Genomic DNA, 13,167 nt, shown 5'->3' with positions numbered 1-13,167 from the left:
CCTTGACTGGAATTGAACTTGGGACCCTTGAGTCCACAGGCCGATGCTCTGTCCACTGAGCCAAACCAGCTAGGGCAAACATAGTTTTTATTAATTGTGTGGTATTTCACTAAATATGATTCTATATAATTTAAGTAGTTCTAATTTTTTTTTTACTTATGTTTATTTTGCTGGGAACTTTCTTGTTGTGAGTTTTTTCTGTATTTAGATTAAGTTCTTAGAATAGATTTCCCAAATATAAAAGTGTATGAATATTCCAAAATTATATATCATCATTTCAAAATACTATTAAGATTATAAGAATTTTGTATAAAGAATAAATGTGTATATTGAGGTATTATCCTGGACAGAATTTTTGTAAATGCTTATTTGTTCTTAAGCATCAAGTATCTCTTCAGATAGGTTTTTAAAATTTAGTAGATATCAGGATGTCTTGATTAATACTTAGGTGATAGGAATGCTTGAATTCTATTCTTGATTTTATTAATGTACAACTTTAATAGGTCTATTATAAAATCATGTAAATTTTCAGCAATATCAACTTCATATTACCAATAACTTAATTCAGTATTTATCAGATTTCATGTGCCTTGGGAGGCAATATGAACATTTGTCTCATGGTCACAACTCTTCCTTGAAGACAAAATTAGATACCAAGTTAAAATAAAAATGCTTTGTCACTTCTGAATTTTTTGCCTCTATTTTATATTATCATTATTATTGTTATTATAAATAGAAGTTGTCATATTTACTTGTAATTATTAATCATGGATTTAATATTTATTCATGCAAAACCTTGGAAAATAGTTCAATTACATTTCTATATAAGGTGGCATTATACTTACCTTTGCCCTTATTCAGTGAACTGAAGTATATATTAGTGTGTGAAAATCAGTGCTATAATTTTTTATAGGTGGTGATTTTGTTGTCTTTAGATTACTTATAGACATTATTTTTTTTAATCTTATAGAAAGACAAATATCAGGAAACGGGAAATGCATAGTTTCCTGAGTTAATTGGTTATTTTGTAAGAATGGTGTCTTTTCACAGCTCATGTTCTGTTAAGCATCTTGGTGAATTTATATTTTGTTTTTCAGGTGTTTCATTTTTTACTTTTGGTACCTTAAAGAGTGTTGGGCTTTCCCATGCTCCTACCCTTCTTGGCAGACCTTCATCAGACAATCCTAATGTCTTAGTTTTGAAAACTCACATAAACTTACTTTGTGGTGGTGTTGCTGGAGCAATAGCACAGACAATATCGTAAGTTCCTTCATCAACTTAATTCAGTCAAATTACAGTTACCCAATCCTGATTTTCAGCATTGGTTAATCATTTTTTTCTAATAGATTATTAAAACACATGATTCCTTGCAAAATATGTCTTAATTTAATACGTTTCTTTTCAGACGTGCCTGCACTTTTAGCATATTATAAATAATCTAGTGCCAAATTGACCAAATTAGTTTTAACGCACCCAATTTCCTGTTGATTCATTTACAAGAAAGAAAGGTAGAAAAAAAAACACTGAGTATAGTCTTCATATTTTCTCATGAATTCACCTAAATGAAGTTTCTGAATTTTGAGCCATTTATGTGTTTATGTGTGTAAGGCACAACTTCTCTTGCACTAAGATCCCGAAGGCCTGCTTTGTCAGACAGTGTATGAGGCATTGGGAGGTACCCTGAAGGAAAAAAAACAGTTATTGCCTCAGGAAGCCTGTACTGTTATTGAGACAGTAGCAATACAATGGAGTTATATGTTAATTTAAGTGCTAGTGGAAACATAAAGATATTATTATAAAGTACTTGCAAAGGTGGCTTCAAAGAATTTCTTTAGACCAAAGAGTTATTGTGTAGATGAGATAAAAAAGGCTGGAATACTGAGAATTAGAAACTTTTCAGGAATAGGAAGAAGAGAAGCTGTCTGTGACTGAGGAGTATCCTGTAAAACAGGAAGGAGTAGTATCAGGCTCAAAACAGAGGATCCAATGGAAAAAGAGAAGTCAAAGTACGACAAGTACTGAAAAGTAAGATGTTTATTGGATTTTGCAAAAGCAAATTTGGTGTACTTGTGTGTGAGAACAGATCACACTAGATTGAAGGTAAAGAAGAAGATAGGTGTGTGTGGTTTACTTTTGGAAACCTTGCTGTGGGATCTTGTTCATTTGCACATATGATCACCTCTGGCTATTTTGATTCTCTTCTTGGTTTTACTGCCTTTTTTCTTTATTACTCACTTCCAACTTAGAGCCTTAAAATCTGTCTTCTCTTTCCCACTTCTCTTCTTAAACTATATTCTATACCATTAATTCTTCACAGATTCAGTGGCTCCTTCTCAGGTCTTTTACTCTTTCAATTGTTCTAGTTCCTTGGTTTTTTAACACTGCCCTCTCTTGTCAATCATGCTCCTTAACTTTCCCTTTTTCGGTACTTTGCTGATCATGTCCTCCTCTTCCTACCTATTGGTGTAGACCTTTGCTCTCCCCTTACATATGTAGAATTAGCTTATCTGTCCTTATGGTTTCAATGGTCACTTCTCTACAGATAACCAGTTCTGTTTAAGTCTCCATGATTGACTCACTATTACTTCTCTGGCAAGGTCTTGGACATTTCTACTTGGACTTCTGCAGTCAGTGCCAACTCTGTAATTCAGGTATACCTTTCTTTCCTCTTTGTATTGATAAGCATTGACCTTCTAGTCCTAGTAATACCTTGAAATCATTTTTCACATTTTACATATCTGTGTAGTCATTAAGTCTTATCATTTTTCACTTCAGAACATTACCTACAGTGCTACTTTCTTTCTTCCCCAATGTTATTTTCCTAGTTCTGATCCTTGTACCTTGTCCTCTTACATTCTCTCCTTTATACTAATCAATTTCTTCTGCCGACATCTTTTCCTGCTTGGAAACTGAATCATTCAGGTTGAGGTTTTGGTCCCTTTACCCTCATGAAGTTTTTTCCTCTCCCCAAACCCCATTAAAAAATAATTCCTGGAGATGCTATTGAAGTACATAGGGAGTTTCACCTATTGGTACTGTTATTTCTTGAACTGCTTGGTTGGTGCATGTTTTTTTTTTTTAAACTATTTCATAATAAATTTAAATGTATATAAAAGTATATGATTATTTTTTTGTCATATATCACTTAAGTATATATTAGGTACCATGGAGAAGTTTGAGTAGGAAAGTAGGAAGCAGCTTTGTAACACTGGAAAGACTCAGTTTGTTAAAATTTTCTTACCTTAATGCTAGGATAACTACGTATTTCGTGCAGTTGTTGTGAAGATGGAATTGTTTAGCACAGGACCTAATATAAGTAGTCAATATTAGCAAAATAAAAGTAATATTAAAAAATCTCCTGGAATTCTATTCTGAAAAGAGATTATTGTTGTATATTTCATTTCAAGCAATCTTTTTTTTTAAAATATATTTTATTAATTTTTTTTACAGAGAGGAAGGGAGAGGGATAGAGAGTTAGAAACATCGATAAGAGAGAAACATCGATCAGCTGCCTCCTGCACACCCCCTACTGGGGATGTGCCTGCAACCAAGGTACATGCCCTTGACTGGAATCGAACCTGAGACCCTTGAGTCCGCAGGCCGACACTCTATCCACTGAGCCAAACCGGTTAGGCCGTTTCAAGCAATCTTTACATAGAATTTTCTCTGTCCTCTAAATGTAATTCACTATAGTGTAAATTTTAGTCCTTAAAGAAATATTTTTGGTTAGTCTATTGCAGTGGTCGGCAAACTCATTAGTCAACAGAGCCAAATATCAACAGTACAATGATAGAAATTTCTTTTGAGAGCCGAATTTTTTAAACTTAAACTTCTTCTAACGCCACTTCTTCAAAATAGACTCGCCCAGGCCGTGGTATTTTGTGGAAGAGCCACACTCAAGGGGCCAAAGAGCCGCATGTGGCTCGCGAGCCGCAGTTTGCTGACCACGGGTATACAGGGGATGTGGTGACTATTCTTAGAGTAAGGTTCTCAACTGGGGTGATTTTGACTCCAGTGAACATTTATTAATGTCTGGAGACATTTTTTTTTAATATATTTTTTAATTGATTTTTTTACAGAGAGGAAGGGAGAGAGATAGAGTTCAAAACATCGATGAGAGAGAAACATCGATCAACTGCCTCCCGCACACCTCCCACTGGGGATGTGCCCGCTACCAAGGTACATGCCCTTGACCGGAATCGAACCTGGGACCCTTCAGTCCGCAGGCTGACGCTCTATCCACTGAGCCAAACTGGTTTCGGCAGGAGACATTTTTGTTTGTCACAACTGGGGGAGTGCTACTGGCATCTAGTGTGTAGAAGCCAGGGATGCACCTGAACATCCTACAATGCACAGGACAGCCCTTCACTGCGAGGCATCCAACCCAAAATGTCAATAGTGCCAAAGATGAGAAACCCCGTCTTAGGTTACAAATGTGAAAAGCACCCTGTTTATTTCTTCAAGAAGTGGCATTTAGTTTGGCCTTGACGAACGAATAAAGCTTGATACTGTGATGGGAGAGAAGAACCATCTAACCTGAGGGAACCGCATAAGCAAAGGCCAGGAGACCTCTGTATTGTTAATTTATTTTATTTATGTGCCTGTATCCCGACTCCCAGATTAGATAAAACAGTAAAAGAATAGGAGCACATTATTTCTTAGCATATATAGGGCTTTGTATTCAATAATTGTTGAGCAGAAAACTAAAAATCATTTTTAAGTCTTGCTTTTTTATTCTTTCAGCTACCCATTTGATGTAACTCGTAGGCGAATGCAATTAGGAACTGTTCTTCCAGAATTTGAAAAGTGCCTGTAAGTTCTCCATTTGTCACTGTTTCTTTTCTTTAGGAAATGTAATGTTTAAAGTAAGTAGTGAGATAGTACTGTGTCTCACCAGTAGTCTAGAACTCCCATTTTGTCTCCCATAGTTTAACTTGATTACCTTGTAAGATTTAAAATATATATATATTTTTTATTGATTTCAGAGAGGGAGGGAGAGGAATAGACAGAAATATTAATGACCAGAGAGAATCATTGATGTATGTAATTTAAATTTTTCTGGTAGCCACATTAAAACTTGTATAAAAATAAACATGAAATTAAAAAATATTTCTATTTAATCTAAAATGTGACTTCAATATTGCACTATTTTATATCCCTTCTAAAAATATGTTTTTATTGATTTTAGAGAGAGAGAGAAAGGGGGTGGGAGAGAGAAAAACATCTATATAGGAGTGAGATCAGCTGCCTCTAGTAGGGATTGAGCCCACAACCCAGGCATGCGCCCTGACTGGGAATCGAACCAGTAACCTCATGGTGCATGGGTCGACACTCAACCACTGAGCCACACCGGATGGGCAATATATCCTTTTTTAGAATAAGCCAGAGTGTATTTTATATTCATAGCACATCTCAATTTGGATTTGCCACATTTAAAGTCAGGTGGCTACCATTGTTACACAGCTCAGCTCTAGAATTTTCTATATTTAGAAGCAGCCCTTACCGGTTTGGCTCAGTGGATAGAGCATCGACCTGCCGACTGAAGGGTCCCAGGTTCGATTCTAGTCAAGGGCATGTACCTTGGTTGCAGGCACATCCCCAGTAAGGGGGTGTGCAGGAGGCAGCTGATCGATGTTTCTAATTCTCTATCCCTTACCCTTCCTCTCTGTAAAAAATCAATAAAATACATTAAAAAAATATTTAGAAGCATTCCATTTGATTGGTGATGTGTTATCCCTTGGGAAGAGCAGAATGTTTGTTCAAGACCTTGAATGGCCTGTAGACCCAAAAGATTTTTTGAAGATTTGAAAAGTAAAGGCAGCCCAGCTGGTGTGGCTGAGTAGTTGAGCATCGACCTATGAACTAGGAGGTCCCAGTTCGATTCCCAGTCAGGGCATATGCCCAGGTTGCGGGTTTGATCCCTAATGTGAAGCGTGCAGGAGGCAGCCGATCAATGATTATCTCTCATCATTGATGTTTCTAACTCTCTCCTCCCTTCCTTTCTGAAAGCAATAGGAAAATTTATGAAAAAAGAAAAAGATTTTCCTTAAAAAAAAAAAAAGGTAAAGGCAAAGCCCAAAATATTGGTTTGAAAGGAAAGAAAACACCATTTGAAACAAGGAAGTCTTTATTGCCCTAGTCCCGTGGTCTGCAAACCGCGGCTCACGAGCCACATGCGGCTCTTTGGCCCCCTGAGTGTGGCTCTTCCACAAAATACCACGGCATGGGCGAGTCTATTTTGAAGAAGTGGCGTTAGGAGAAGTTTAAGTTTAAAAAATTTGGCTCTCAAAAGAAATTTCAATCGTACTGTTGATATTTGGCTCTTTTGACTAATGAGTTTGCCGACCACTGCCCTAGTCAGTTTCGCTCAGTGGATAGAGCATCAGCCTGTGGACTGAAGGGTTCTGGGTTTGATTTCAGTCAAGGGCACATACTCGGGTTCTGGGCTCCATCCCCAATGAGGGGTGTGCAAGAGGCAGCCAATCAATGATTCTCTCTTATCATTGATGTTTCTATCTCTCTCTCCCTCTCCCTTCCTCTCTGACATCAATACAAATATATTTTAAAATATATATTTAAGAAATTAAAAAGACTACATCAGTATTTCAAATATTATGGAATAGTGTTGCCAATAAATGTCATAGACACAGACAAACAAAATATATGTAATTAATGAGCCTGGCAATTCTGTGCATAGTGCTTGTACGAGTTTGGGATTAATTGCAGTTTTATTGTGAATTTTTAGCTTGTTTTAGCACTTGTGTTCCAAAACCTAGTAAAGATGTCATTTTGGCTTCTTTTTAAAATGCTGTTGTGGATCTTAAAATTGTCCCTTCATGAGTGGGCCTAACGGTGTCATCTTTTTAACTATTGCCTTTCAGTACCATGCGGGAGACTATGAAGTATGTCTATGGACACCATGGAATTCGGAGAGGATTATATCGTGGCTTATCTCTGAACTACATTCGCTGCATTCCCTCTCAAGCAGTGGCTTTTACAACATATGAACTCATGAAGCAATTTTTTCACCTCAACTGAAGAAAAAAATCGTGATTTCCTCTCCTTAGTAAATTCTCAGAGGGAGAAATAAAATGTTACTTTAATTTGGGGGAGAACATTACTTGAAGGGGGACATTTACCCTCTCACAGGAACCACTGGTATTTTAGTACTTGATTTTTTTATCATTACAAATCAAAAGTGCTTACTATACCTTTTGATGCCAAAAGTTACACCACAGAACATTGAAAAAATTTCCTAAACTGATGCTGGCTAATCAGTTAGGTTATTTGAAAGTGTTATTTGTAAGTAGAACTAACTTAAAATGGGACTCAAGAGGTTGTCATTAGTTTTATCATGCTGTTCCAAGCTTTTCATTGTAATCATGATTTTCAAAGACTCTAACATTGTTTATTATTATTACAACAAACAGGCTTTGCAGCAGAATAATGAAAACTGAACTTTTAAGTTATATAAGCTGTAGCTTAGAAGCCGGCATGGAAATATTATTCTTATTATTTCTCTTCTTACAATTCTGCTCCACTGGATAAAAGGACAAATATTTTTCTCTTCACTTTTTCAAAAAGCAAACATTGTATTTAAAAAGTAGCCATGTAGAGACTCAAGTGAAGAATTTTTCAGGTATTGCTGAAATGTTATTACCAGATACTATGACTGATTTAAATATTTTTTAAAAATCAATGTATTTCCCAAAAGTAGTAATAGTAAATACTGACCATCTGCTCTCAAAACAGATTAGCATTATAGATTTGTTTGGTTAGATGATTTAGTGTATACTAGGAAATTTATTTCAGTACACTATGAAATATCCATTAATATAGATGTGAATGTCAAAGACTGTTTCTAAAATATTGTCATGATACATCAACTAGTTCTTCCATGTATAATAGTTTTAGTGTAATATAAACTTAAGTAGAAATGTAAAAATCATTTGAATTGCTGTTTTTTATGTTAAAATGGTTTAAAATGTAAGAATTCCATTTATTGTGTTTAGGGCACTTTTTATGTTTTATTATAAGCATGACAGAAATGGGAGGGGAACAGTTACAGTATTGTCCTCAGAAATAGCGATTTGTAGAACTGATGTGATTTTTAAGACATTAGAAAACTAAGTTGAAAGTGTTATTTCTGCTTCAATTTTTACTTCTGCATAAAAGATTTCTTGTCACACCTTGGTAAAATTTAGATGAACTGGTTTCATTTTTAAAGTGTTTATTTTAAAATAAATATGTATCTTTATATGATTTATAAGTGTACATGCAGGTATAAATACATGTGTTCCTAAAACCATTTTGTATATTTTCATTTCTGGATTACACTGTAGCTAAATATTGTTATCAAATCTCAAGATAATTTAAATATATAAAATAAGTATCTGTTATGTTATCAATAAAAAGGATTGCAGGTATTTTTTAAATAAAAAATTGCATTGTATCTTTTTTTTTTTTTTTCGTTGATCTTAGAGAGGGAGGAAGGGAGACAGAGAAAAACATTGATGTGAGAGACACATTGATTGGCTGTCTCCCACACTCACCCCCTCCGGGGATGAAACCCTCAACCTGGGCATGTGCCCTAACTGGGAATTGAACCCATGACCTTTCAGTGCACTGGGAATAGGTTGGCTTATCTAGACAGAAGGCGGGAGCATATAGTTTGGGCCAGATTTATGAAGCCTCTGTTTTCCAAAACCTAAGGCCAGAGAACAAAGCCCTAGGGCTCGGTAGTCCAGGTGCGGTGCTCCTCGTGGAACCGCCCGCGCTGGAGGCGCAGTCTGCGCAGGGCACTGGGGCCTCGGCGAGTCGGCGCATGCGCGGCGCCTCGCGGGCGGGCTGTGCTTTCTTTTCAGCGACTACGGTTCCCCCGATTTTACCTGGCGAGCGTTTGCGGTCTCCGTACCCGGAATGGAGCAGCTGGGTGACCTGGAACTGCTGATGGAGGAGACTTTCGGGGAGGAGGCTGAGCCGCCCGCAGAGCTGTGAGCGGAGCGTGGGGAGGGACGGGAGCAAAGCGGGAGATTTGAAAGAAAGGAGCGGGAGAGGCGGTCGCGCGCCGCAGGCGTTTCCAGCGCGGGGGTCTGCTTCCCCGGGTCCTCTTGGGGGCCACACGGACCAGAGCCTGGAGAGTCTTGTCTAGCGGTTCATTATTTCCACCGATTTCACGTCTTTCCCGAATTTGGAGAGTCCCAGCCGCTTAAATGTCTTCATAAAAGGAAATTGCGAGATGCTTTTCTCCATGTTTGGTTGGAGAACTCTGCACCCTCATCTCGGTTCAGGGGTGGGCAAACTTTGTGACTCGAGGGCCACAATGGGTTCTTAAACTGGACCGGAGGGCCGGAACAAAAGCATGGATGGAGTGTTTGTGTGAACTAATATGAATTCAAAGTAAAGGAGCGGAGGGGAGAGCAAGAGAACCGGATAGAACAGCCGGATCCGGCCCGCGGGCCGTAGTTTGCCCACGGCTGGTATATGGTGGTAGGGATGCGGGGGGACGACCCACAGTTATGGGGTGGTTATTTTCAACAGCAGTAACACCGATGCTGATAATTGGTAACGGATCTTTGCGTGTGGGGTTTGGGAGATCCTTAAGACGTCCCAGCTGCCTTGGGAAATTTGTGGGTTGAATGTGGAGGTTCCAAAATAATAGAACCTAGGGTGATGACAAAGATAACTTTATAGTAATGTGAAAAGCATTTGGTGTTATAATGGGAGAGATGATGACTTCGGACTCCGTTGGAGTCTTACTGCAATCAAACAGGAAAGACTTAAGAGGAATTTAATATTTTCTAGAGGAGAGATTATTTTGCATAGTTTTCAGGCGGCTAGGATCAGTGGATAAAAGTATTGTGATATTGACTTGCCCATTATAGAAGAAATTTCTGAGTTACTCTATGAAGGAACGAGCTACTGTATTAGGTTTGTTTTCTGTACAATGCAGGGGCTGGTTGATTCCCAAAGAGATTTCATAGAAGGATTTCCTGCATTAAATAGTAGATTGGACTAGATGATTTATATGTTTGCTCCTAATTTAAAGATTAATGTAATTTTGTGGCTCACAGTTCTATAACAAACATCTCTTTTTAAAAAAAAAAAAAATTTTTTTTTCTTTTTTTTTTTTTACTGCCCTAGCCGGCTTGGCTCAGTGGATAGAGCGTGGGCCTGTGGACGGAAGGGTCCCGGTTGGATTCCAGTCAAGGGCACATGCCCGGATTGCACGCTTGATCCCCAGTAAGGGGCGTGCAGGAGGCAGCCTATCAGTGATTCTCATCATTGATGTTTCTCTCGCTCCCTCTCCCCTTCTCTCTGAAATCAATAAAAAAAAAAAATTAAAAAAAATTTTTATTGATCTTTAGAGCGATAAAGGGAGAGAGAGAAACATTGATGTGAGAGAGAAACATCGGTTGCCTTCCATATACACCCCCACAGGGTTTTGGACCTGAAACCTGGTATGTGCCCTGCCCAGGAATGGAACTGGCAACCTTTTGATGACTCTGAACCATCTGAACGAACCACAGTTGGGCCAAGCATCTCTTTTATTTACAAAAAGGATAGTGTCCAAAATGGTCCCTTTTAGTTGTACTTTGAGACAGATTGCACAAGTGGTGGAATGTGTGGTTTAATTTTTTTCAATTTCTCTTTTTTAAAATTTTATTTTATTGTTTAAAATATTACAAATAGTAGTACATTATGTCTCTTCCCCCCCCCCCCCACCACTGACCTTCCCCTGTCAATTTCTCTTTAATCCTTATAATCATGGAGCTTATATTTGGAAATATCCATGTCATAAGTATGTGTTCCTAAATGGCACTGCTTATGGGAAGTAATAATAGGAATTCTGCTATGTCTTTGCTCTCTTAATTTTTAACCATTTTAGCTAATGGTCATTGTGGTAAGCTTTCCAGAGGAGACAAACCTAAAAACTAGAAGATTGGTCTGTAGATAAAGGAGATTGATGGCTTCTTATTTCATGTTTGTGCTACACTGTGTGTATGCTTTAGATTTCAGAAGGTGGAAGCTTCCTCTTCTAAAACAGTCCTGAGCCGAGGAGTGGATAACCGGTACATGGTACTAGCAGTCAATATTGTGCAGAATGAAGAAGGAAGCCACGAAAAGCACCTAATCATCACTGCTTCCCAGTCGCTAGACTGTAAAGAACTGTGCATACTTAGGAATGACTGGTAATTTCTGTGTGACTTCGAGCTCTGATCTGGCAGATTCTTAAGGGTTCCATCTTAAAGCCCATCACATGGGCTTGTGTGGATGTCACTATAATTTAGTTATTAACAGACGGGGTAGTTTTCAACCTGATCTAATTCCACATAAAACTTGTGCCTGTTACCCCGGCAGTATGTCAAGTCCCTTATTCCAAAAGTTGATTTTTATTGTCATTTGAAACGACAAAGGGGCTTATTAAATGATTACATCATTTTCCCAGTACTTTCTGTTTTAAGATTACAGCTTAAAACTCATATTCTCACAAAGAGCAAAATGAATTACAGCATAAGAACATTCTTTGACCTTATATTTCTCTACCCAAGTAGAGTGTGGTATGCGAGGGGTGATGGGGAGATGCAGCGAAGTCAGGTCTAATTTTGCCTAGATTTTCTGTCGAGGCTGCAAGTTGGATGATATGAACTGGATAAATATGATTTTATTCTTGCTACATTGGATTTGGCTCCATGCCTCAAGACTCATAGACGATGTAGTCTTAAGAATGAGATAATTAAAAAAAAAAAGAGATAATTAATTATTGAAACATCATCCGTAGTTGGAGCTCTGTGTTACACCGTTAAAGATTTGATAGCTTTGGATGATGCTAACGCAGCTCTCCTTTCTGGGATTAAAGGAAAACCCATGCGTATTCTCAGGTGTGTTTCAAAGGTGGAAAAGGGTGATGTGACAAAGAATTGATTCAGAAGACTGCATCTTGGTATTGAATTTTTTTAAAAGATCCATAAATTTAGAAATACTTATTTCTTCAGACAACATATTTGTTTATTTTTGAAGCCTCCTTAATAAGCTTAAATGTAGGAACCTAAACGGTGTTGATACTTGGCTTTCTTTGTAGGTGTTCTGTACCAGTAGAGCCAGGGGACATCATTCATCTGGAGGGAGACTGCACATCTGACACCTGGATAATAGATGAAGATTTTGGATATTTGATTCTGTATCCAGACATGCTGATTTCTGGGACAAGCATAGCCAGTAGTATTCGATGTCTGAGAAGAGCTGTCCTCAGTGAAACTTTCAGGGTGAATAATATAACAGCTAAAGTTTCTGCAGGATTTTAGAGTTTGTAGAGCACTTTTACACTTCCTTTTTTTTTTTTCTTCGAGGCTGGAAGAGAGGGAGGGAAGTGTGGTGCACCTGGGGTGGGGGTTCGGGGCAGCAAGGGAAAGCGGGGTGGGAGGAAGGGGTAAGGGGCAGGAGTCACTTTTACACTTTTATTTTACTTAACCCTTCCAATAATGCTGTGAGGAGATGGTATTAATCAGCTGCATTTTACAGACGAGGGAAATCAGGCTCAGAGACTTTTAAGTGACTGCTAAAGTCGTGTAGCTAATAAGGGGCAGTGCTGGGACTCAAGGCCATGTGCCTGACTCTTTTGAATCTTGTTCAACACTAATAAAATAATTCTAATGATAAGAAAATTAATTTAGTGATAAAAATTTAATACATCTAGATATTTCCAAACATCGATTCGTGTGATTCCATTGCTTTTCAGAGAGAGTGGAAGGGAGGTTGGAGGGTTGGGGGAGAGAAAGAAAGAGAAACATCCATGTGAGAGATACACATTGACCGGTTGCCTCCCACACATTCCCCAACTGGGGCGGGGAGTGAACTTGCAATCCAGGTATGTGCCCTTGACCAGGAATTGAACCCTCGAACCTTTGGTTCTCCGGTCGACACTATAACCACTGAGCAACACAAGCCCGGGCAGAACCTGAGTGTTTATTTGTTAAATGTTTGCTCCTTGCTCTGGCCGGATGGTTCAGTTGGTTAGAGCGTTGTCCTGTACGCAGAAACGTTGCAGGTTCAATTCCATGTTAGGACACATACCTAGGTTGTGGGTTCAGTCCCTGGTTGGGCTTGTATAGGAGGCAACTGATTAATTGCATTGATGTTTCTCTCTCTCTCTAAAAAAATAGTATA

The 13,167-nt window shown here is 38.3% G+C and overlaps 2 protein-coding genes across 5 annotated transcripts in view; both read left to right on the top strand.

The window, feature by feature from the left end:
- SLC25A16 (solute carrier family 25 member 16) overlaps positions 1 to 8,451 on the top strand; it is a 33,219-nt gene extending 24,768 nt beyond the window's left edge. For 3 of the 4 annotated variants that reach the window (XM_080641173.1, XM_080641172.1, XM_080641174.1), the window contains 3 exons: positions 1,098 to 1,260; positions 4,744 to 4,812; positions 6,882 to 8,451. In XM_080641173.1, coding sequence (XP_080497299.1) covers positions 1,098 to 1,260; positions 4,744 to 4,812; positions 6,882 to 7,038 — 389 coding nt within the window. In that variant the 3' untranslated portion in view covers positions 7,039 to 8,451. Of the gene's footprint in view, positions 1 to 1,097; positions 1,261 to 4,743; positions 4,813 to 6,841 lie in introns of all 4 variants that reach the window. The other variant, XM_080641175.1, reaches the window with a different exon arrangement.
- A 374-nt stretch (positions 8,452 to 8,825) lies between these two features.
- Positions 8,826 to 13,167, top strand: part of DNA2 (DNA replication helicase/nuclease 2) — a gene marked incomplete at its 3' end in the record, with an annotated part of 35,307 nt that continues 30,965 nt past the window's right edge. The window contains 3 exon segments of the mRNA XM_080687991.1: positions 8,826 to 8,993; positions 11,013 to 11,192; positions 12,083 to 12,266. Of these exon segments, the coding sequence (XP_080544117.1) occupies positions 8,920 to 8,993; positions 11,013 to 11,192; positions 12,083 to 12,266 (438 nt within the window). The 5' untranslated portion in view covers positions 8,826 to 8,919.

The sequence above is a fragment of the Plecotus auritus genome, assembly GCF_963455305.1.
Source record: "Plecotus auritus genome assembly, chromosome: 9".
Classification (NCBI taxonomy): domain Eukaryota; kingdom Metazoa; phylum Chordata; class Mammalia; order Chiroptera; family Vespertilionidae; genus Plecotus; species Plecotus auritus.
The sequence above is the reverse complement of the archived record's forward strand: the minus strand, read 5'-3'. Positions and strand labels throughout refer to the sequence as shown.